The sequence below is a fragment of the Canis lupus genome, chromosome 11 (genome assembly GCF_011100685.1).
Source record: "Canis lupus familiaris isolate Mischka breed German Shepherd chromosome 11, alternate assembly UU_Cfam_GSD_1.0, whole genome shotgun sequence".
Taxonomy (NCBI): Eukaryota; Metazoa; Chordata; class Mammalia; order Carnivora; family Canidae; genus Canis; species Canis lupus.
The window spans coordinates 16,275,504-16,301,303 of NC_049232.1; the positions used below are offsets into that span (position 1 = coordinate 16,275,504).

A 25,800-nucleotide genomic window follows, 5' to 3' on the forward strand; every position below is an offset into this window, starting at 1 on the left:
TGACGGCTAATAATGCTGAGCATCTTTTCTTGTACTTATTGGCCATTTGTGTATCTTTTTGGAGAAATATCTTTTCAGGGTCTTTGCCTGTTTTTAGCTGTATTATTTGTCTTTTTATTATTGAACTGTAGCAGTTTTCAATATATTCTAGATACAAGTCTCTTACTTGATACATGATTTGCAAGTGTTTTTCCCTCATAATAGTGGATTGTCTTTTCACTTTTTGGTAACATTTATTGGTGCATAAAAGTTTTAAATTTTGATGAAGTCCAATTTTTCTGGTTTTTTTTCTTTTGCTGCTTATGCTTTTGGTGTCATATATAAAAATGCATGCAGAATTTAAAATCATGATGGTTCACCCCTACATAGTCTTGTAAGAATTTTATGGCTTTATTTCATAGACTTAGGTCTACTGGGAAATGTAGCCTCTGTGAGAAGGAGAACTTAGAGGAGGTGGGAACCAACCCATAGTATGTAGCAAATAACTAAACATCAGCCTTTGTGAGGATTTTCTGTCTTTTTGGAGTCTAGACAGAAAGCAGGCCACAAGTCTCCTTTTATTCAAAGATCCTAAATCTGTCTAGCATCAGTTTGTCACCCTTAGAACTTGAGAGATGTAGAGAATATAGGGCCCAACTCACTTTATTCTATTTTTCTCTTCTGTGTTCTTCCTTCTCCTCAGTCCAGGAAGTTCTAAAATTGAGTCTAAGAGAAACTCAGCTGTCTATTTTTTCAGATAGTTCTGTTTCACGTGCTTTTGTTCTGAAGAGCTATCTTTTGCTCTTAAAAAAAAAAAGAAAAAATCTTAAAGGTACAAGAGATTATTTTAGATACACTATTAGACCATAGAAAGCAGCATTTTCCTTGACAGATTGGCAATATGGTTTCATGAATGTGACAGAGACAGGGATGAGACTTTAGGAGGGAGGCAGATTCTCAAGGAGGAGATGAGTAATTATAGATAAGGAGCTAAAATTAATAGGTAAGCAGGACATTGATGCCTTTGCTGGAGATTTCCAGTTATGACTATACAGGTATTAGGGGCAGCTTGGCAATGATTTTACAACTGTATTCTGTAATAAATCATAGCATACTAATATAGACTGAATTGTTTAAACATGTTGGAGACTTTAATTTATTCAGCTTAAGAAATTAGTTGAAGGAAAAAAAATAATGGAAAGTAAGCTGTAGGATTGCTTTTCCTGAATTCTAAATTTAGCTTAAATGTATTTCTAATCCTCTATGCTAGGGATATTTTCTTGGAAATTGTATAATCTGATCACCTTTATTAATGCAAGGTTTTAGATGGGCATAAACATGCTTACTGTATTTTACTGTGTCAATTTTTAGCCTAGGTAATCCTGTAAATGATGAGCTAATTATATTCTTTCTGATTATCAAGCTACTTAACTTAAATCCAGTATGATTATAAAAGGCAAGTAAATCTTCCGTGCCAATAGAGGAGAGTCTACACATAGTTACCTTTAAGAAGACAAAAGAAACTGCACCATATGACCAAAGCCTGTGCAAGATGAAATCCCCATTATATGGATGACAGAAAATAGAAAAGAATAGAGTGTGAAGAGCAACACAAATTCACAGCCATCATTTTGAGTCCATATTATCTTCAAAGACAAATATGATTGCTCCCTGAATTGATTGATTGTCTTATAAAACTAGATGGGGACCATTCTATCACCCGTTGTAGGAAATGCCCATCTTTATTTTTAATTAAATTGGAATTAATTTTTATTAAGGTTCACATTGTATCTGGGTATAAATGGAAAACTTAAGTGGTCAATAGGGAAGGAAAGGAGTATAAGGACTCAAGAGTACGACATTGTTTCAGCTCCCAGGAAAAATTTAAAAAAGGGAACTAGCATATTCAAAATGTTTCTCATATGCACATCATACTATCTCATCTAGTCTTGACAACAGTTCTAAGAGGAAGGCATAACTATCCCAGTATACCTAAATGTGGACACTGGATCACAGCTACATTAGGATCCATTTTGTCTAATTCCAAATTCTGTGCTTTCTTGGTTATTTTTGATAGCACCCTTTCAGGTACAAAAGACAGAAAGAAATACTATCCTAATTGGCTTAGGAAAACCAAAGAATATATCAGCTTGTAAAACTCATAGAGACCTGATCCTCCTCCTTCAACATTGTCTACTGCAGGCATGGTTGGATCCAGGGGCCAAGAGGAATTCTTTCTCTCTGTCTCATTTCATACTTTTCTTTGTGTTATTCTTGCTATCAGGCAGGCTCTCAGGAGCTCCAGTTTCAATCTTTAAAGCTTTAATCACATGGAAAAAAAGATTCTTTTTCTAAGTTGGAATAAGAATTCCAGTACTGAATTTTACTGTCCTTGTTTGGTCTAACTTACTCTTAACTATACACTTTAAATATTTGAAAGGAAAGTGAATGTACAAGGTTGGCTACATCAAGAAATATGGCTTATAATTCTTAAGCCTTATGTATATGTATTAAAGATGCAGATACAGAGTGCAGAATAACTCCACTATTTGAGTTTTTTTTAATGTGGATCATGAATATAACCAGATAACTATAGCAATTGGTGCTGATCATGAAGCTTCCTGAAGTGAACAAAGGCCTTTATTTCTCTGCTATTAAAAAGGTTTTATTCACACTATAAAGTCAGACATTCAGCCTCTTTCAAATCTGTATGAAAATAAATTACATAGCATGTTAAAAAGTATGTATTTGAAAAGTAAGAAACTATCAAATACCTGCTGTGTAGACAGAACATAGGTACATTATATCTACCTTTAAAAAAAAAAGATTTATTTATTTATTTTAAAGAAAGTGTGGGGAGAGGGGCAGAGGGAGACAGAATGAGAAACCCAGGCAAACTCCATGCTGAGTGCAGAGCCCCACATGGGGCTGGACTTTGTGGCCCCAAGATCAGACCTGGGGCAAAATCAAGAGTTGGATGCCCAATTGAGGGCACCACCCAGGCACCCCACATTATGTCCATATTTATGTTAGACAAATGATTCAGTGGGCACTAGCCACGTGTGGCTATTTAAAATTTTTAAAAAAGGTTTTATTTATTTATTCATGAGAGACACACGGAGAGAGAGGAAGAGAGAAGAAGGCTCCCTGTGGGGAGCCTGATGTGGGACTTGATCCCTGGACCCGGATCACACCTGAGCTGAAGGCAGATGCTCAACCGGAGAGCCACCCAGGCATCCTTCTTTTTTTTTTTTTTTTTTTTTTTTAAATTTTTATTTATTTATGATAGTCACAGAGAGAGAGAGAGAGAGGCAGAGACATAGGCAGAGGGAGAAGCAGGCTCCATGCACCGGGAGCCTGATGTGGGATTCGATCCCGAGTCTCCAGGATCACGCCCTGGGCCAAAGGCAGGCGCCAAACCGCTGCGCCACCCAGGGATCCCTCAGGCATCCTTCTTAAATGAGACTTTTAAAAATAGTTACTGAGATAATCTTCTGGAATCTTAATGGGTCATTTCTTTTAACACTTAAATCTTTTATCTGTTAGTAATTTGTTTTGGCATAATGGACAAATTAAAGATTACCTCTATTTTTAGATAGTTAAATGGTAATGAGTATTTGCTTCCCTAAATTCATTCACAATTATTTTCTTTCTAGAAAGAGCTCCTGATTTTCGTTTAGAGATCCACCTCCCTTTCATTTTCTGCTTGTGTGTTTTGGGTACTGGAGTGTCACCAGACTAATATGGCCAGAAGAGGTGAGGAACTTTCCCACAATATTCAAATGTTTGTTTTCAAAATTCAAAGGATTGTTGATTTGAAACTTTGAGAGTAGAGTAAGTTTGTTAGAGTGTATGGTGAAGGAAAAACAATGAGAAGTTGTAACCCATGTCATCATAGAGGATTGGGTTTACCTGCCATTGCTAAGAATTAACTTCTTATGATGTCATATTACCTAGCAAAACTTCTCAACCAGTGGGTCACCCACTGCCCTAAGGGTGGCTGAACAGGCTGGGTCACCAGAGGAGCCTTCCAAAGGGCTCCAATTCCCTTGCTTATCCCAATATGGCATATAAACATAAGTATCCTCTTTTTAAAAAATTATTTTTTATTTATTTATTTATTTATTTATTTATTTATTTATTTATTTATTCATGAGAGACAAAGAGAGAGAGGCAGAGACACAGGCAGAGAGAGATAAGCAGGCTCCATGCAGGGAGCCTGATGCAAGACTCGATCCCAGGTGCCTGGGATTAAGACCTGAGCTGAAGGCAGATGCTCAACCACTGAGCCACCCAAGCGCCCCAACATGACTACCCTCTTAATGTATTATGAGAAAGCGATGAAGTACTGTATTTTAGTAAAACAACTTTATGTTGATTTAATGTGAATTGATATTCCTGAATTTGAAAGCTCCAAAGTGAATTGATGTAGAAGAAGTGTCAGGAAAGACTCTTTGGAGATAGTTGGTCTTCACTTGTGTGACTATATCATGGCCATGTAAAGCTACAAATCTCAGGATATAATATTAATATTCTAGAGGGTTATGTTAGATAAATAACAAAGGAGGCTGATAAAAATTCCCTGTGTTTTCAGAAAAGTTAAAGGGTTTGAGTAATTAATTCTTTATCTTCCTCTTTTCCTTTATTTTATTGCAAGAGTGAGATAGTTATAATCTGAGAGATAAGATGGAATCCCCTGAGAGCCATATTTGTGTGACTCTGTGGTTTGGGCAAATGTGTTAAATGAATGAAAGAAATTCATGTTGAGAACTTTCTGCTGTTAAAATAATTTTCTACTTAAAAAAGATAACTTCCAGGTAGAAAATAAAAATCCTCTACTCAATTATAAAACTTATTTTTAAAATGTATTCACTGTTATTGAGACATTAGCATGCACAAGGACATCACTTTGTGCTTGAGATATATAAATAAAATAGACATCCCTGCCCTTGAAAAGCTTATATTCTAGTGGGGGAAAAGACAATAAACAGTAAACAATAGGATATCAACCAATAAACATAATGAATAAGTAAGTTATATAGGATATTAGAAGGTGAAAAGCAATATTAAAATATGGAGCATTTTAAGGGAGATCAAGTATGCTGGGGAGCAGGAATGAGTTGCAGTATTTGATAGAAAGTCTCACTGAGAAGGCACAGTTTGAGTTAGAAATGAAGGAGATGATGAGCACTGGGCGTTTTTATGCAACTGATAAATTATTGAATACTACATCTGAAACTAATGATATACTATATGTTGGCTAATTGAATTTAAATTAAAAAAAAAAGAAATGGAGAAGATGAAACAGCTAGCCACACATTCTAAGGAGAGGGAATAACATGGGACCCACGGGGGAATAATACCTGGTATTTTTGAAGAAAAGAAAGGAGATCAGTATATCTGGAGTGGAGTGATCAAGAGGACAGCAGAATATATAAAGAACTCTTAAAATGTAACAAGAACAACCCAATTAAAAAAAAAAGGTGAAGAATTTGAATAGAAAAATTTCCAAAGAAGATATAAATTACCAACAGCACATGAAGATTCTCATAGTCAAAAACTGCAAATCAAAACCTCAATGACATACTACTTCACACCTATAGAATAGCTATTATAAAAAAAAAAGGGTAGGGGGGGAATAACAAGTGTCAGCAGAATATGGAGATATTGGAACCCCTGTGGATTGTTGGTGGGAGTGTAAAATGGCACAGTCACATGGAAAACAGTATTGCGGTTCTTGGAAAAATTAAAAATAGAATTACCAAATGATCCAGCAATTCCATCTTTGGGTATTTATCCTAAAGAATTGAAAGCAGAGTCTCTAAAAAATATGTGTAAACCTATGCTCATAGTAGCTCAAAGAGCTAAAAAGTGGAATCCACCCAAGTTTCCATCCACAGATGAATGGTTATCAAAGTATGAATATACATATAGTAATACCATTTAGCCTTAAAAAGGAAGGAAATTCTTAAAATTGTATTTCTTTGGTGTTGGTTGTGATCTCTCCTCTTTTATTTGTGATTTTATTTATTTAGGTCCTATCTCTTTTCTTTTTGATAAGTCTGGCCAGGAGCTTATCAATATTATTAATTCTTTCAAAGAACCAGCTCTTAGTTTTCTTGATCTCTTCTGTTCTTTTGGTTTCTATTTCATTAAAAACAATTATAAGAGCATATTATGAGCAACTATATGCTAACAAATTAGTCAATATGGAAGAAATGCATGCATTTCTAGAAATATATAAACTACCCAAACTGAAACAGAAAGAAATAGAAAATCTGAACAGACCTAAAACCAGCAATTGAAGCAGTAATAAAAACCTCCAAACAAGCAGGAGTGCAGGGCCAGATGGCTTCCCAGGGGAATTCTACCAAACATTTAAAGAAATACCTATTTTTTTTGAAGCTGTTTTTTAAAAAATAGAAAGGGAAGGAAAACTTCCAAATTCTTTCTATGGGCCGGAATTACTTTGATCCCCAAACTAGACAAAGACCCCACCAAAAAGAATTACAGACCAGTATCCTTGATGAACATGGATGCCAAAATTCTCACCAAAATACTAGCAAATAGGATCCAATAGTACATTAAAAGGAATATTCACCACGACCAAGTGGGATTTATTCCTGGGCTACAAGAGTGGCTCAACATCTTCAATCAATGTGGTACACTACATCAATAAAAGAAAGAACGAGAACCATATGATCCTCTCAACAGATGCAGAAAAAGCATTTAACAAAGTACAGCATCCTTTCTTGATTAAAACTCTTCACAGTGTAGGGATAGAGGGAACATTCCTCAATATCATAAAAGCCATCTATGAGCTTACAGTGAATATCATTCTCAATAAGGAAAAACTGAGAGCTTCTTCCTAAAGTCAGGAACACATCATCACTGCTATTCAACATACTACTGGAAGTCCTAGCCTCAGCAATCAGACAACAAAAAAATTTCTTTTTATTATCTAAACAGGCAAAGAAGTCAAACTCTTACTCTTTGCAGATGATGTGATACTCTCTATGGGCAACCCAAAAGACTCCACCCCAAAATTGCTAAAACTCATACAGCAGTTCAGCAAAGTGGCAGGATATAAAATCAATGCACAGCAATGAGTTGCATTTCTATACGCTAACAATGAGACAGAAGAAAGAGATATTAAGGAGTCAATCCCATTTACAATTGCATCCAAAACCATAAGATACCTAGGAATAGACCTAACCAAAGAGGCAAAAGATCTGTACTCAGAAAACTATAGAAGTCATGAAAGAAATTGAGGAAGACACAAAGAAATGGAAAAATGTCTCATGCTCACAATGGAAGAATAAATTTTGTTAAAATGTCTATGCTACCTAGAGTAATCTATACATTCAATGAATCCCTATCAAAATACCATCAACTTTTTTCACATAAGTAGAACAAATAATCCTAAAATTTGTATGGAGCCAGAGAACACTCCAAATAGCCAATGGAATGTTGAAAAAGAAAACCAAAACTGATAGCATCACAATTACAGACTTTAACCTATATTACAGAGCTCTGATCATCAAGACAGTATGATACTGGCACAAAAACAGATACATAGATCCATGGACAGAATAGAGCACCCAGAAATGGACCTCAACCTTATGGTCAACTCATCTTCAACAAAGCAGGAAAGAATATCCAATGGAAAAAAAGATAGTCTCTTCAACAAATGATGTTAGGAAAACTGGACAGCCACATGCAGAATGAAACTGGACCATTTCCTCACACCATACACACCATATACAAAAATAGACTCAAGATGGAGAAAGACCTAAATGTGAGACAGGAATCCATCAAAATCCTAGAGAGGAACACACGCGACAACTTCTTTGACCTTCGCCACAGCAACTTTTTGCTAGACATGTCTCCAAAGGCAAGGGAAACCAAGGCAAATTGAACTATTGGGACTTCATCAAAATAAATAGCTTTTGCACAGCAAAGCAAACAGTCGATAAAATCAAAAGACAACTGATATAATGTCCATTCTATTGGGACATTCAATCTGTCTTTCCATTCTGTCTTCACTTGTCTCCAAATAGACTTTCTTTTTTTTTTTTTTTAAGACTTTATTTATTCATGAGAGACAGAGAAAAGGAGAGGCAGAGACATAGGCTGAGGGAGAAGCAGGTTCCCTGTGGGAAGCCTGATGTAGGACTTGATCCCAGGACCCCAGGATGTTGACCTGAGCCAAAGGCAGACACTTAACCACTGAGCCATCCAGGCACCCTCCAAGTAGACTTTCAGTCTACTACTCCGCCATAGAGGGATACTCCAGACATAGTATGTGTAAAATCTACCAACCTAGTGTAATTACAACCTGTGTAATACATGTACATGGAATTGATCTGATGCAAGAGGGTTTTATTGAATCAAATCTACTTCCCCGGGCCCTGGTTAATCAATACGGAATGGTCTGATCAACTTGCGTATTTTCACTATTTCTACTATTTTCAGGATAAAATAGGAATAATTTATGAATGTTTACTTTTAATTTGATAATGTATCTTGGCCGAGAAAGTTTTTACATTGATTATTATACAATATTAGAAAAATACATACCTTTTATTTCACAGATACTTAAATTATTGTAATTGTGAACAAATGATTGTTTTAACATGAGAATATACAACTTTTTCCCATAAATCTTCCCCTCTTTTGTTAAACATGAGATAGTTATTTCATAAACCAGGATGACAGTTGATGTCAGTCTCAACATACTATATTGTTTTAAATTTTTAATGGTTCCAAGTAATTCTGCATGATGATTCAGATATGTCCCTCCTCTGCCAATATCACTTTGTGTTTCTATTTGTTGGGGGCCAAATTCTATACATGGTGAAGAGAGACTCTCCTAGTGATGGTGATTGAGTTTCACAGTAAGTGATGACTCACCACAGTCCAATTTTTGACTAGCTTTTGTTCACTTGTTTTGGTTTCTTGAGAGCATTTCTCTACTGGTCTTTATCAAGCTACATGCACATTACCAATGAACCATATTTCTCCCTAAGCTGGATATCTTCCTTTAGTATATATCTGTCATCCCAGCAGCACCTCCTTTCTGTATTTGATAAACATTCACCTTAGCAGCAGGGCTGCTGCATACAGATGTGCATTGGGCCCTGCACAAAGCTTCTAGCAGAGTGGTCAAGTGGAGCTAGAATTCAAGCATGCTCTGCTCCCAAATCTTGACAGTGGCCTGTAATCACTGGAGAAGAGAAGGACTAATTTTGTCAACTAGAGGTGTGTTTTCCTCAGTTGCACAAAGCACCACAGAGGCTAATAGTAATTCTACTTATGAGACTTGATTAGAGGAAGAGACTTCCTTTCAGGATAGAAACACAAAGGACAAACATTTGCTTCTTCAGACACTTTTGCAACTGGGCCTTAGACATGTGACTGAAGCTCAGCCAATGAAGTGTATATGCTCTTGACTTTGATTTGGAAACTGGGACAGTGTACAATTCTTTTTGCAGCTCAAGGGAGACAGCAACATCCAATTCTGTGGAATGGTATTTGCCTTGTCAGGATCTAGGGCTGGAGGTGTTGGTGATAAGACCTCCAGCATCCAGTTATCCACTGGTGTGGCAGGGCTTCCCCAGACCAGTTCTGAGGAGTGATTTTCACTGTGGGTGCAAAACCTAATTCTATCCCTATATCATTTCCCAGCCTTTCGCTGCAGCCTTCCTAGAGTTTCACTGAGCACCCAGTAGCTTTTCAGTGAATTCCTTTTCTACTTAAACTACTCAAAGTCCATTTCTTTTGCCGTTTCCATTTATCTTACTGGGCAGTCTCATTCAGTGGGATACTAACATGAAATCCTTTTATTTTTCCAACATTAGTTTTCAGGTATGGTTTGATGATTAAGTGTTTTCTGCCTTTTCATAGCGTCTTGGGTAGCTCTTGTAGCATCCTGGGGATGCTCTCAAAGCATCTCCAAGATGCTTTGAGGTTTTAAAATACCAAGGCCAAAGCAATCCAGTTTATAATTTGAATCTCAAATCTATTATGATGCTTTTCCTCTCATCCTGCCCAGGCTTGACCAGTAGTGCAAATGGTCCTGCCTTGTAGAATATGCTGTGCTTTGCTTCTTCTTCCTCTTCTACTTTCTCTTCCTTCATCTTTAGGGTCCACCTTTTCCATTTCTTCTAGGGAGTTAGGGTGCTGAAGGAGGAATGGGGTAAGGATGAACATATACTAGCTTAGCTGCTGCTGCTGTGTTCCACAATAGATGGCCAATGTTGGCTGAAGAGGGAATAGCTGGATGCTACTGAAGTGCAATGTAAGGGTGGGTTCTCCAGGAGGCTTCACTGGGGCTCCAGTTGCACAGGTCTCTGACATTTGGTCTCACAGTTTCCCATCTGTTTTGGTGTACTTTAATAACCTCCCCCAGTTTTGTTTTATTAGTTTAGTCAGAGTTGACTTTTATTGCTTCTCTCCTTGGATTACTGCAAGGATTTCCTAACTGGTCTCCCTATTTCCACCCTTGCTTGCTTTTCTACAATCTGTCTATTGTGTGGATTGAATTGTGCTATGAGTTGGATTGCATCTCCCCCAAATTCTTAGGTTGAAGTCCTAGCCCCTAGTACCTCAGAATATGACCTTATTTGGAAATAAGGGTTATTGAAGATGTAATTAGCTGTAATTAGCTTGTCTGACACAGCAAGTGTTCATATTGCACACAAAAGGAGATCACACTACAGGAAATGCTGAGTTTTTAAATACTCATATCATTGCCACAGTTAATTTGCTCATCTTCTGTAACTTTCCTTTTGCACACAGTGATGAACAAATTATGCAGATGGCATAGATTTATTTATTCCAAATTAGAATTGGTATATTTATTGTTTTCAAATGTTGCCATTTAAAAAAACAATGTCAGAAAGATATTCATGTCCTCTAATATTTTCTGATCTCAGTGTGTGAAAGGTGAAGCCTATTTCCTGTTGAACTGCTTCCAAGCATGATACCATTCCACATGAAGTCTACTTTTACAAGAGTATCCCAGATAAGGATGTTGTTGTTTCTTTCTTTTTTTTTTTAATTAAAGACTTTTTTATTTATTCATGAGAGACACAGATAGAGAGAGAGAGAGAGAGAGGAAGAGACACAGGCAGAGGGAGAAGCAGGCTCCATGCAGAGAGCCTGATGTGGGACTTGATCCTGGGTCTCCAGGATCATCAGGCCCTGGCCTGAAGGCGGCACTAAACTGCTGAGCCACCCAGGCTGCCCGATGTTGTTTCAGGAGCTTCTGCAAATATTATATTACACCAGAAAATAGGCCAGTAGTGCTTTTAGAAACAATAGTCCAGAAATATCCAAGAGTCATAAAAGTAATTTCACATTTAAATAAAATGAAATTGAATTTTGCTACTCAAGGTGTGTCTGAGAAATAGAAACATCCACATTGGAGTTGATTAAAATGTAGGCTTTGCCTAAAATATTGAATCAGAATCATATATTAACAAAATCTCTAGCTGAGTAATATGCACATTAAAGTTTGAGAAGCACTAGAATAAGAAATACTAGAGGACCTTATGTACAGTAAGAGTCATGTTGTTTCATGAAACTTATTCCAGTTATATATAAAATATGAATTTGGTCATGATGAAAAATGCATTTCTTACTGTGGGTCATAGTAAGAAAATATTAGAGAGTAGGATGTCAGCAAGCTGGCCAAATAGGACCCCTGTCATAATGTGCCCACCACCAACAAAAATTTGGCATCAATTCGTGGAAAAAAATGACTTTGTAGAAACTGTGGGGTCCACCCCCCAATATCGCAAAGGACTGCTGAAGAGTTTCACCCAACTGTACATCAGGTAATAGGCAGACCTTGGCCCTGAGTGTGGACCCTCAAGTGACCCATGAACTTGTATTAGCCCCACATAGCCACGGTCTGGGATCCTCTGGAGAACACTGACCTATACAGTCACCCACAGGTGAGAGAGTCCATGGAGTAATCCAGAAGTACATTGGAGAAGTTCCAGCATACCGTTGGAGGAGAGAGAGAGAGATTAGATGTATTACGGATAGAAAGAGGAATAGTTTGACTTCATCTAGATCACCCCTCCCTCAAGGCAGCCCATTTCAGTGCCAAGAGAGACTTTCTCAGACCATCATTTCTCACTCAAGGAAAATGCAGCATATGACTGAGCACCCAGTTTCCCCAGCTATGCATAATGCTGTCAAAGAGAACCAGTTTTGAAAAGGTATAAAGTAGATGAATGGATTAAAAAAAAAAAAAGCAGACCCAACTGCATTCTACCTATAGGAGACTCACTTCAGTTTTAAGGACACACATAGGCTGAAAGTGAAGAGGTGGAGAAAGATTTTTCAATTCAAGTGGAAACTGAAAGAAAGCAGAGGTGGTTGTACTTACATCAGACAAAATAGACATTAAGCTAAAAACTGTAACAAGAGACAAAGTCATTATATAATGATTAACAGGTCAGTTCATCGAGAGGATAAAACACTTGTAAACATATGTGTACTCAACATTGGAGCACCTATATGTATTAAGCAAATACAGATCTGAAAGGAGAAATAATAACACAATAATATTTGGGGATGTCAATACCCCACATTCAACAATGGATGAATCATCCAGACAGAAAATCTTAAGGAAACATTGGACTTGAACTCTACTTTAGACCAAATAGACCTAATAGATACATGAATAGAACATACTATCCAGTAGCAGTGAATACATATTTTTCTCTAGTGCCCAAGTGCATAGGTCAGATGATAGGTCACAAAGCAAATCTTGGCAAACTTAAGGAGATTGAAATCATAGAAATATCCTTTTCCATCACAATGATTTGAAACTAGAAATCAGTAACAGGAGGAAAACTAGAAAATTTACATGAGTGTGGAAATCAAACCACACACTCCTAAACAACCAATGGGTCAAAGAAGAAATCAAAAGGAAAATTAAAAATATATCTTGAAGCACAAAAATATAAACACATCATACTAAACTTTATGGGATGCAGCAAAAGCAGTTCTAAAGGGAAATTTATAGTGATAGTTGCTTACATTAAGAAAAGAAAAAATCTCAATCTAACTTTTCATCTCAAAGAACTGGAAAAAGGAACAAACTGAGCCCAAAGTTAATGGAAGAAAGGAAATGACAATTATCAGGAGCAGAAATAAAATAAAGACCAGAAAATAGGAGAAAAATACACTAAAACTAGGATGTAGCTTTTGAAAAAGATTAAATTGACAAGCTTTTAATTAGCATATTGTAGAAGAGAGAAGATTGAAATAAAATTAGAAATAAAAGAGGAGATATTATAACTGATACTGTAAAAATACAGAAGATCATAAGAGAGGACTATGAACAATTATATGCCAACATTGGGGTTACCTGGAAAAACTGTGTAAATTCCAAAAACATGCAACCTAACTAGATTAAATCATGAAGAAATAACCTTGAACAGACCAATACCCTGTAAGGAGATTGATTTAGTAATCAAAACTTCCCAAAAAAGAAAAGATTATATGGTGAGTTCTCCTCCTCCTCCTTCTTCTTCCTCTTCTTCTTCTTCTTCTTCTTCTTCTTCTTAGTGAGAGAGGAGAGAGTTCTTCAGGTCTTCTTCTGTCTGTTCGTCTTTATCTTTATCTTCTCTTCTTCTCTTCTTCTTTCTTCTTCTTTCTTCTTCTTTCTTCTTCTTCTTCTTCTTCTTCTTCTTCTTCTTCTTCTTCTTCTTCTTCTTTCTTCAAGTTTTCATTTATTTATTCATGAGAGACACATAGAGAGAGGCAGAGACTTAGAGGGAGAAGCAGGCTCCCTGTGAGGAGCCTGAGGTGAGACTCGATCCCGGGACCCTGGGATCACAACCTGAGCCAAAGGCAGACGCTCAACCACTGAGCCACCCAGTGTCCCTTGGGTGAGTTCTTCTAAACATTTAAGCAAAACATTTCAAGAAGAATGAATTCCAATCCTTCTCAAACTCTCCCCCAAAATTGAAGAGGGTGAACACTCTCAAACTCATTTTACAAGGCCATGATTACCCTGATACCAAAGCTAGATAAGGACAAGCAAACAATGGAGTAATACCTCTGATGAATATAGAATGCAAATATTCCCAATAAAATACTAAGAAATCAAGTTCAACAGCACATTAAAGGGATAAATCTCACTTGCTCCTGGGATTTATCCCTGGGGATACAAGGATGGTCACAACATATGCAATTAATAAATATGGTATATCATATTAATAGAATGTAGGATAAAAATCATACGATAATCTCAGTAGATGCAGAAAAGGCATTTGACAATATACAACATCTTTTCATGATAAAAATTCTCAACAAATTTATTTATTTTTTATTTTTTGATAGATTTATTTTTATTGGTGTTCAATTTGACAACATACAGAATAACACCCAGTGCTCATCCCATCAAGTGCCCTCCTCAGTGCCCGTCACCCATTCACCCCCACCCCCCTTCCTCCTCCCCTTCCACCACCCCTAGTTCGTTTCCCAGAGTTAGGAGTCTTTATGTTCTGTCTCCCTTTCTGATATTTCCCACACATTTCTTCTCCCTTCCCTTATATTCCTTTTCACTATTATTTATATTCCACAAATGAATGAGAACATATAATGTTTGTCCTTCTCCGATTGACTTACTTCACTCAGCATAATACCCTCCAGTTCCATCCACGTTGAAGCAAATGGTGGGTATTTGTCATTTCTAATGGCTGAGTAATATTCTATTGTATACATAAACCACATCTTCTTTATCCATTCATCTTTTGATGGACACTGAGGTTCCTTCCACAGTTTGGCTATTGTGCACATTGCTGCTATAAACATTGGGGTTGCTAGAACTCATACAGCAATTTGGTAGCATGGCAGGATACAAAATCAATGCCCAGTAATCAGTGGCATTTCTATACACTAACAATGAGACTGAAGAAAGAGAAATTAAGGAGTCAATCCATTTACAATTGCACCCAAAAGCATAAGATACCTAGGAATAAACCTAACCAAAGAGGTAAAGGATCTATACCCTAAAAACTATTGAACACTTCTGAAAGAAATTGAGGAAGACACAAAGAGATGGAAAAATATTCCATGCTCATGGATTGGCAGAATTAATATTGTGAAAATGTCAATGTTACCCAGGACAATATACACGTTTAATGCAATCCCTATCAAAATACCATGGACTTTCTTCAGAGAGTTAGAACAAATTATTTTAAGATTTGTGTGGAATCAGAAAAGACCCCGAATAGCCAGGGGAATTTTAAAAAAGAAAACCATATCTGGGGGCATCACAATGCCAGATTTCAGGTTGTACTACAAAGCTGTGGTCATCAAGACAGTGTGGTACTGGCACAAAAACAGACACATAGATCAATGGAACAGAAGAGAGAACCCAGAAGTGGACCCTGAACTTCATGGTCAAGTAATATTTGATAAAGGAGGAAAGACTATCCATTGGAAGAAAGACAGTCTCTTCAATAAATAGTGCTGGGAAAAAAAAATGGTGCTGGGAAAATTGGACATCCACATGCAGAAGAATAAAATTCTCAACAAATTTAGAAGAAATGTATCTCAGCCTAAAGTCTACATATCACAAGCCCACAGCTAAAATCATTCTCAGTGGTGAAAAGTTGAAAGCTTTTCTATCCAATATCAGGAACAAGAAAAACATGCTTACTCTTACCACTCCTTTTCAACATAACACTGGAAGTTCTAGCCAGAGCAGTTACGCAAGACAAAGAAATAAAAGACATCCAGTCAGAAAGGAATAGTCATCTGTTTGCAGAAAATATAATCTTATGTTGAAAGGCCTAAAGACTCCACCAGAAAACTGTTAGAATTGATTAACAAACCCAGTAAAGTCACAGGATACAAAATCAAAATACAGAAATCAGTTGTGTCTCTATACACTAATGACGAAATAGCTGGAAATGAAATGAAAAAGAATTGCCTTTACAACAGCATTAAAGACAATGAAATACTTAAGAATAAACCTAATCAAAGAGGTGAAAGATCAGTTCACTGAAAACTAAGACTCTGATGAAGGAAATTAAAGAAGACACAAGTAAATGTATGTTTGTGGACTGGAAGAATTAATATTGTTAAAATTTCCATACCACCCAAACTGTCTAGATTCAATGCAATTACCACTGGAATTCCTATGGAATTTTTCAAAGAAATAGAAAAAACAATCCTAAAATTTGTATGTAACCGTAAAACACCATGAAAAGTCAAAGCATTCCTGGGGAAACACACTTCCAATTTCAATCTATATTATAAAGTCATTAAAACAGTATAGTATTGGCATAAAAGGACGTGTAAACCAGTAGAACAGAAGAGACCAGAAATAAATCCATGAATATTTGATTAACTAACATTTGACAAAGGAGCCAAGAAATACTCAAAGGGAAAAGAACAGTCTCTTGAATAAATTGTGTTGGGAAAACTGGATAATCACACACAAAAGAATGAAATTGGAGCACCATTATAGACTACTTCAAAAAATTAACTCAAAATGGATTAAAGGACACTAAACCATAAAACTACTAAAATAAAACACAGGGAAAGTCTCCCTGATATTGATCTTGGCAATGATTTATCTAATATGACACCAAAGGCACAAGTAACAAAAACAAAAATAAGTGGGACTATATCAAACTAAAAATATACATAGCAAAATGATCAATCAACAAAATGAAAAAGCATTTCTCACAGAATGTGAGAAAACATTTGCAAACTTATATCTCATAAAGAGTTAATGTCCAAAATATATAAAGAACTTATACAACTCAATAACAAGAAACAAAAACAACCAAATAATCTCTAAAAATGAGTAGAGGACCTGAATAGACATTTTTCCAAAGAATACATACAAAGGACCAACAGCAGGTACATGAAAATGTGCTCGATATCACTAATCATCAGGGAAGTGCAAATGCATTTAAAAACTACAATCTATCATATCACACCTGTTAGAATGGCTATTATTATAAAGATAAGACATAGAAAACGTTAGTGAGGTTGTAGAGGAAAGGCAACCCACGTGCACTATTGGAACTGTAAATTGGTTCAGCCATTATGAAAACAGTAAGGAGTTCCTCAAAAAGATTAAAAGTAGAGCTAATGAATGATACATCAAACTCACTTTTGGGTATATATCCAAAGGAAGTGAATGTAGGACTTTGAGGTGATATCTGCATCCCCATGTTTATTGCAGAATTAGTCATAGTAACCAAGATATGGAACCACTATCAATGTCCTTTGAGAAATGAATGGATAAAGAAAATGTGATATATCTTTAAATGGAATATTATTTAGCCACGGACAAGAAGGAAATTTTGGCAATTGACACAACATGGATAGACCTATAGGGCATTATGCTAAGGAAGTAAGTCAGAGAAAGACAAATACTGTATGGTATCACTTATATGTGGATTCTAATTAAAATGAACTCGTAGAAACAGACAGAATGGTCATTGCCAGGGGCTAGGAGGTAAGGGAAATGGGAATATGTGGTCAAAGGGAACAAACTTCCAGTTATAATATGAATAAGTTCTGAGGAACTAATGTACAGCATAGTGAGTATAGTTAGCAATACTGTATTATATACTTGAAAATTGCTAAGAGCAAATCTTAAATGTTCTCACCACAAAAAAGAAATGGTAATTATGTGACATGATGGATGTGTTAAATAACCCTACTGTGGTAATCATTTCACAATATAAGTGTCTCAAGTCATCAGGTTATATACCTTAAATTTGGACAATATTATAGACCTTTAAAGCTTCATAAAGTTTAAAAGTAATTTTTAGAGATAACAAACATAAAAAAAAAATGAAACCAAAAAATTTGAAAAACACTAAGCTAAGGGAAATATGGGTAGATTTTTAATCCCATTGTTCCCCGTCTCCCCAAGAATACCAAGATCTTTCACATCTGTGGAAACATCTTACATGAGAGAAATCAGAAAAATGCCCCTTATTTTTAATTCTTGGTCAAGTGCTGCAGATAAAATTTTCCTGTTCATTGTCCTGTCTCTTCTCTTCTTCCCACCAATATATTTAAAAGCGAGTGAGCTTTTTAAAAAAATATTTATTTATTTTTTATTTTTAAACATTTATTTATTTTAAGAGAGAGAGAGAGAGTGGGAGAGGGAGGAGGAACAGAGAAAGAGAGAGAGATAAGCAGACTCTGTGCTGAGCCCAGAGCCTGACATGGAACGGGGTCCCTTAGGCCAGAGACAATGACCTGAGCCCAAATCAAGGGTCTGATACTAACTGACTGAGCTACCCAGGCACCACTTATTTATTCATTTTAGAGAGAGAGAGAGAGAGAGACAGAGCACGTGCAAGTGGGGAGACAGAGCACGTGCAAGTGGGCAGAGGGAGAGTGGCAGAGAGGGAGGGAGAGAGAGAATCCCAAGCTGACTCCCTGCTGAGCATGGAGCCTGATGCAGGCCTTGATCCCACAAGTCTGAGATCATGACTTGAGCTGAAATCTGGTGCAGAACATTATCAGTGAGCCACCTTCACTCAAGAGGGGAATTCAGGGTGGTGGTGGGGGGAGGTCAGTAGCCATCTATTCCCAAGGTCAACCTGGTCATACAGTGACCTTGGCCCTACCACCCCTGGAGCTTTAAACAGAACTACTGAAAGGCCACTGTGAGTGCATTCCTCACCATCACAATAAAAAAACACTAGAGAAATCAAGAGTCAGACACTTAGCCAACTGAGCTACCTGGTGCCCCAAGAGAGTAATCTTTTAAATAAGATAGACAAGGGCCAGCCCCAAGAAGTGTAAAGAAAATCTATGTCAGGAGGAAGAGATTGAAGAGAGGGAATCTGAGGGAACACTAATTGGACCAGAATCCCACCTTGCTATTTTCCGCCATCTTTTGGCTGAGTTTTATGATTAAAGATATAATCTATTTCAACCTGGCTTGTATTTGTACTGGCGGGGTTGGGGGTGGGGTGGGTGGAAGGATGAAACTGTATACCCAAGATCTTCTAAGACTCCTGAACAAAAACTCTTAAGGAAAATCAAACCCTACAAAGCAGTTTTTCAAGGTTCATGTGGGGAAGTCAGTAAACATAGTACATTGGTGGAATTGGAAGAGCTCAGTGGGCTATCAAGACACTAGAATAGGTAAATGTAGTTTTAAGGCAGATGAAGCAGTAGAGGGAGCATGGTCTTTGCAATCAGACCTACCTTTGCTGCTTACTACCTATGTGAGCATGAGTTAAGTGATCTTTCTGAGCCTTCATTTTCTGTAGAAGAGCAATTAGGATACATTTTCCTGTTAGGATTGAATGAAAGTGTGAACTTTGTGCCATATTTATAAATTAACACTCTGCAATGCTCCTTTTTTTTTTTTTAATGGGAAGGAAGTAAAGTCTCTGTTGCGGTAACTAAGCAAGCTTTTAAATCATAGATTTAAAGACATGACTGAGAGCACTACAGAGGGGGATGTCCTGAGTATAAGAAACTAATCTTGTTTGCTTAAGAGATAGAACTATTAGGGTGACTTGATTTCCTTTCCTGGAAGTATTACCAGACAGATAAATTGAAGGGATACGAATACATCTGCAATTATAAGGTAATAAAAAATATATCCTTTGAAGTCCTTGTGGTTCAGATGAAGAAAGTGGGCTGGATATAATAGAGTTGTAGTGCTTATAAGTGGTTGAATGACCATACTACAAGATGATAATGAATATAAACAGAGAATAATGTCTCTGTTAGAATATGTTGGAATTTTACCTGCTTCCATATGTTTAATAAGTATTTGCTGAAGAATATTGCTTGCTGATCAAATTTCAAATTTCATGATTTTGAGCTGGCTGGCTAACATACTAGGACAATAATTAGCTCCACCAAGATCTCAAATTCTAAAGAATGACAGCATATAGAAAAATGGAATTTTAAAGGACTAAATGAACAGTCTTGTAAAAGTACTATGAAAGTCCCAACTAATTGTATAAATAATATCTTTAAAAGTCAGGTTTAATAGCAAATACGAATACTAACTGGAGTTTTAGTAGATTATGAATTCTATGTTAACAGAATAGTATAGTTATCATTACCAACACCAACAAAAGCTCATAAAACCTTATATTAATAATGCTATAGTGTTCAGAATAAAGGTTAGTAGAAGTCTCGCTGTAATACAGGTTGTTCAAGGCTTGCTCTGAAATGCTTCACGTGTTCATTCTGAATACTGCGTGTATATCATTCGAGGGTCTTTGGAAGAAAGTGTAAAAATCAATTCTATCTAACTCAAGCAAAATAAGTAAAAACATAGAAAGAAAAGCATAGAAAACATATAGAAGAATTTTTTTTCCAAAAATAGATCCTAAAAATAAAGGAAAAGAACTTCCTTTTCTGGCTAAAAAGGAATAACTAGGCTAGACTTATGCTCTAGCTTTAAACAAATGAAGTTTGACACAACATTGAGCAAGAGTCCTGTGATGTCTCTGAAAAGGTAAGCAAATACAATGAACCCCAGAATCACTCTGGCTTTCTGCTGGAACTATTTCCTGGACTGCTTGTGGTGCAGGGGAGCACAGGAGAGACAAGGGAATTCAGAGAAGCTGAGGTGGCTGGATTTTGGAGGGCAGTGTACCAAAGAGGAAAGGTTTATACAAGGAAAGATACCCAGAAATTTGTATGGGGTCCTTCTGTTGCTGAATAAAATTAGTCATGATGAATAGGGTAAAACGAAGAGTCGGCACATGCCAATCAGGAAACTGAAACGTGATCAATTCCCATAGCCCTTGAAGGACTGATAAGCAGAGTGAAGAGTGAATAGTCTTCAGTGAACATCTGGGGTCTTTCAGTAGAGACCCTAGAAAGGTCATGCCTTATTACAGTCTGGGTCCAATCAGGAGTTAGAAGGACACTGTCAGTTAAACGGGCATTTTAATATAAAGGATATTGACTCTGGTGAAAAACGACTGATGATATGACAATTCTTCTTGTTAATGTAGGGCCAGGAAAGTATTTAAGAAAGGATAAAATTGGAAAGGGTTTAGAGATTCTTCTCATTGGAGATTCTTCTCATTTAGTTCAGTATACTGGATAGCAAAGAAGTTTGCTGGTTTGCCTAGGCTAGCTAGAGCTGCTCTGAAGTCTCTTAGCCATAAGGAAGCAACACTGGAGTGCAGGTAAAGCATTGGTGACTAGTAACAGGTAGTGTGAGCATGCAGAGGGCGTAATAGCTCTGTGGGAATCCTCTGGACTACATATGAGCCACATAGGGGCCTGGAGAGGGAACAGAGTTTCAGTAGACACCCTCCAGTTCAAAGGCAAGCTGGGTAGGGAGTTGCAGAGGGTGCCGAGACTCAACAGGAAACCTCCAGGCTGCAGACAAGCTATGGCTGAAGTAGTAAAGAGGGAAGTGGAATGTCAGTGTGGGCACTGGCACCATAAAATATTTGAAAAAATCTCAACAGTCATTCATGGTGAAAAAAATTTTTAATAACTGGACTTTTTCAACCAATAAATAGTGTCTATGGAAAATCTACAGCTAACATCCTACTTACTGGTAAAAGATTGTTTTTGCTCTAAGATAGGTAACAAGGCAAATATATTAATTTTTATGACTTTTATTCAACATTGTCCTGAACATCCTGTCCAGAGCAATGAGGCAAGAAAAAGAAATAAAAAGCTACACTCTATATGTGTGTAGAAAATCACAAGGAACTTTTAAAAAACTGTTTGAACTAATAAGTAAACTTAGGCTGCAAGGTATATAAGGCTACTCTACAAAATTCTGTTGTACTTCCCCATACTAGTAACAAACAATTAGAAACTAAAATTCAAAAATAATTCAGCCTAGGGTAACATCAAAAATAAAAAGGAACTTAGGGATACATTTTTAAAAAATATGTAAAAAACTAGTATGCTGAAAAGTAAATATTGCTGAGAGACATTAGAGGAGACCTAAATTAATAGATACAACATGTTTGTAGATTGGAGTATTCAATACTACTAATGTATCAGTTCTTCTTGAGGTTATCCAGATATTCTAGGCACTTTCAATCAGAATTCCAATGTGAGTTTTAAAAACATTGACAAGCTAATTCTGAAATTCATAATGAAGACTTTAAAAAAAAATCTTGAAGAGCTAAACAAATTTTGCAAAAGAAAAGAAACGAAGTTGGAAAATTTATTATACCTAAGTTGAAATCTTATTATAAAGCTATAGTAATCAAGACAGCATGGTATTAGCAGAGAATTGAAATATAAATCAAATGAAAGCAGTAGTGAGTCCAGAAATAGACTCATTCTTATGCAGCCAGTGATTTTCAGTAAAAAAAAATTATTCACTGGGAGAAGATAATCTTATGACACACGGTGCTGACACAACTGGATATCTATATGAAAAATAATGGCCTTACTGCATGCTATCTACAAAAATTAACTCTAAATGGACCACAGGCCTAACATAACTGCTAAAACTAAACTAAACTTCTGGAAGAAGCCATAGGAGAATATCTTAATGACTTTGGGGGTAAGCAATGATTTCTTAGATAAAACATAAAAAGCCCAATGATCAAAGAAAAAATTGGTAAGCTCAACTTCATCAAAATAAAGAACTTAGGTTGTTTGAAACACAACATTAAGAAATTGACAGGCAAGAAACAGACTGGAAGGGTATATTTGCTACACACATATGTCTGACAAAGACCTGGTATTCAAAATATATAAAGAACTCCTACAAATCCAATAACAAGAATGCAATGACATGCCTGATTAAAAAAAATAAGCATAAAATTTGGACACTTCCTCAAAGAACAAATGGCATGCAAACACACGAAAACATCTTTGACAGTCATTGCCATTAGTTATTAGGGATATACAAGTTAAAACCATAATGAGATACCACTGGATATCCAGTAGAATGACTAAAATAAAGAGACTGACAGTACCAACTTTTGATGTGGAACAACTGTCATACATTGCTGGTGTGAATGTAAAGTGACATGTTTACTCTGGATAACTATTATATAATTATACACTTACTGGTTTATTACTGTATAAACCAGTAATTACTGTAAAAATTACTGTATAAACTAGTAATCCCAGTGCTGTGAAATAAAAAAAAATGTATGTCCATAAAAGGACTTATATATAGCAGAGCTCCTAGCAGCTTTATTCATAATGAGCCTAAGTTCAAAACAACCCAAATGTCCATCAACATTTGGTGAATGGGAAAACAAACTGGTATAGCCATACAATGGAATGATGCTCAGCAATAAAAAGAAAACTGCTCATACAATCAAGATCAATGAATCTCAGAGACCTTATGTTCAGTGAAGGAGGCCAGACACAAAGAAATACATATTATGTGATTCCAGTCTAGGAACTCTAGAAAAGACAATTTTAATCTGTAGTTACAGAAAGCGGCTCAGGGGGTGGGGATGGTATGGTGTGGGAAACTGACTTCAGAATGGCACAAAGGAACTTTCTGAGGTTATGGAATTATTCATTATCTTGATTATGGTATTGGCTACATGAATATACTGCTCAAAACCCATCAAACCATACATTTAATATGAGTGCAACACATTGAATGTAAATCACATCTCAATATAGTTGACTAAAAAAATGAGAGGCGGTGGAGCATCCAGGTTTCATAAAACATAAAGCAGGGTAGCTTTGGGGATTAAGTGACTTGAGCTAATGGCCAATCTTTAGTACACTGTCATCGGGTCCATCAGCTCCAGATTTATTGGCTTTTACACTGCTCTGATCAAAGTTTACATTCCTGGCAGAGAAAGTCTGAAGGGACGAGCTTAGTTACGTCAGGTGCCGGCTCTTGGACTGGAAAACCTGAACCATTGTGACAGACCTTCCCATCCAGATGGAACTACGGTGTGGCAGGAGTGGTCCCCGGAAGGAAAGATGCAGGCGCTGTTACCTAGGAGAAGAGGCGATGATGTAAACGACAAACAAACCAATGCACCCTTTCCCTGGGAATTTCCAAGGGTGACCTAGGAGGATGGTGGTATTTGCTTATTTATTCCATTCATTCAGGCGGAATCTTGAGTATGGACTATTTGCAGATGTTGTTACTGACTGGAGGAGACACGTGCATTTGGGATGTCTCCAAAAAGAAAGTTCATTTTAATGTAAAGAAGAGAAATCTGGTAGGAGAGGATCCTCTGGCCTGGGTATGGAGCGCAAGGCTTTTTCGGAGGAGTGGTGGGAGGTGCTAGAATTCAGCTGAATATAAAAAACTTTCCAGAACTTTGAGGTTTGTGTCTGCTTGCGTTGTTCAGAACTCGGGGGAATTCTTTGGTAGAGAAGGAAAAGGTGAACAGTTGGAGAAGCAGATTGCGGAATTCTCGTCTTGGCCAACCCACAGAGGGAGGAAAACCTTTCCCCCCTTCTTTCTGGGATTCGTCTCCCGGGGCCCCCTTGGCTGGTCGGCAGAGGGAGCCCTTCCCCAAGAAATCTCCGCGCGAGGCCTGGCGGAGGCCTGGACAGATTCTCCCGCGGTCCCGGAGTTCTGTTGCCCCGCCTCTGTAAGCAGACCCCCTCACCCCTCACCCCTCCCTCCCCTCCCCCCGAGTTCCTCGCTCCACCTTCCCAACCACTTTGTCGCCGCATCGCACACTCCGGCACGCAGGTCCTCCATCCCTCCGGCCCCACATCTGCGCTCCCTCCCTGGCACCGCTGGGGACGCGCCGTCCAGCCAGCTGCCCGCTCCAGCGCTGTCCCCAGCACCCCAAGTCCTTGTAGAGCGTCTAGAACACCCCCCCCCCGGGACTTTGGCCCTGGGGCGCTCACGAAAGGCAGACGGGCACCCTTTCCACCACCCCTTGGTTCGTTCCTTGCGGTGACCCCACGGGTTACCAACTTCGTGACCCGACTCTTTGCTGGGGTCACTCCTGGGAGGCGGAAGCCGCTCCGGACCGGGGCGACCCGCGCGATCGGGCCTCCGGAGTCGGGCCGGTCGGTAGGATCCTGCCGGTGGCACCGGGGAGTGCGCGGCGCCAAGCGACACCCCCCTGCGGTCACTGCCCGGCGGCAGCAGCTGCGGCGGCGGAGGCAACTGCTCGCATCCCAGCCCCGGCTCGAGTTACTCCCCTCCTCCTCCAGCATCTTGGGCCAGACGGGGAAAGCCTCGTTTAAGTTTGCGGCGAATACTTCCTCGGTTCGCAAAACTAGGGTTCTGGAAACGCGCCGAGGCCGGCCTCCCTTCCGCGGTCCACCTTGGAGCCTGAACAGAGACCCCCAGGTATCGCGCTCTCCTGGGACGCTACTGGGAGGCCAACTGCGCTGTTGGAACACATTCTGCGTCTTGGCTGGCGTGGGGGTGAAAACCCGGGCAGAAAGGGTTGCGGTGCAAATCTCAGGATCCCGGGACCTGGGTAAGAGTTGAGCAAACTCCGTTCTGGCAGCCGCTGGACCTTGGCCAGACACTGGCTGGTTTGCTATGGGTTGGGGGCATATTTTCTTTAGTCAGGGGACCAGGGTGCAGCGTGAAGTGGGGCGGGATGGGCTCAGGCTGGGTTGTTTATGTCTCAAGGGTTTATTGTTAACTGTTGACGTTTGGTCTTGTTACTTGGGGCCCTATAGGAACTTTCCGGAGTATTTTTTCCCCCGGAGAGACACCCCCGTTGCACGTTTTATTTTGCTTAATTTTTGTCCTTGCATTGCCTTGTCTGTTTGTTCTGTACTGAAGGGTGTCCAACCTGGATGCAGGGAGGTTTGGGGAGTGGAATCAACCTGAGAACGAAAAGGAGTTTCAGCAGGACTGTTTCTGCCGGACCAGTTTTACTTCTCTGGGATCTTGACTTGTTT

The 25,800-nt window shown here is 38.1% G+C and overlaps 1 protein-coding gene across 7 annotated transcripts in view; it reads left to right on the plus strand.

The window, feature by feature from the left end:
* Positions 1–25,800, plus strand: part of MEGF10 (multiple EGF like domains 10) — a 319,848-nt gene that overhangs the window by 120,410 nt on the left and 173,638 nt on the right. For 2 of the 7 annotated variants that reach the window (XM_038552022.1, XM_038552023.1), the window contains one exon: positions 3,636–3,735. In XM_038552022.1, coding sequence (XP_038407950.1) covers positions 3,723–3,735 — 13 coding nt within the window. In that variant the 5' untranslated portion in view covers positions 3,636–3,722. Of the gene's footprint in view, positions 1–3,635; positions 3,736–24,303; positions 24,519–24,613; positions 25,368–25,800 lie in introns of those variants that run through there. The other 5 variants (XM_038552020.1, XM_038552021.1, XM_038552025.1 and 2 more) reach the window with 4 other exon arrangements.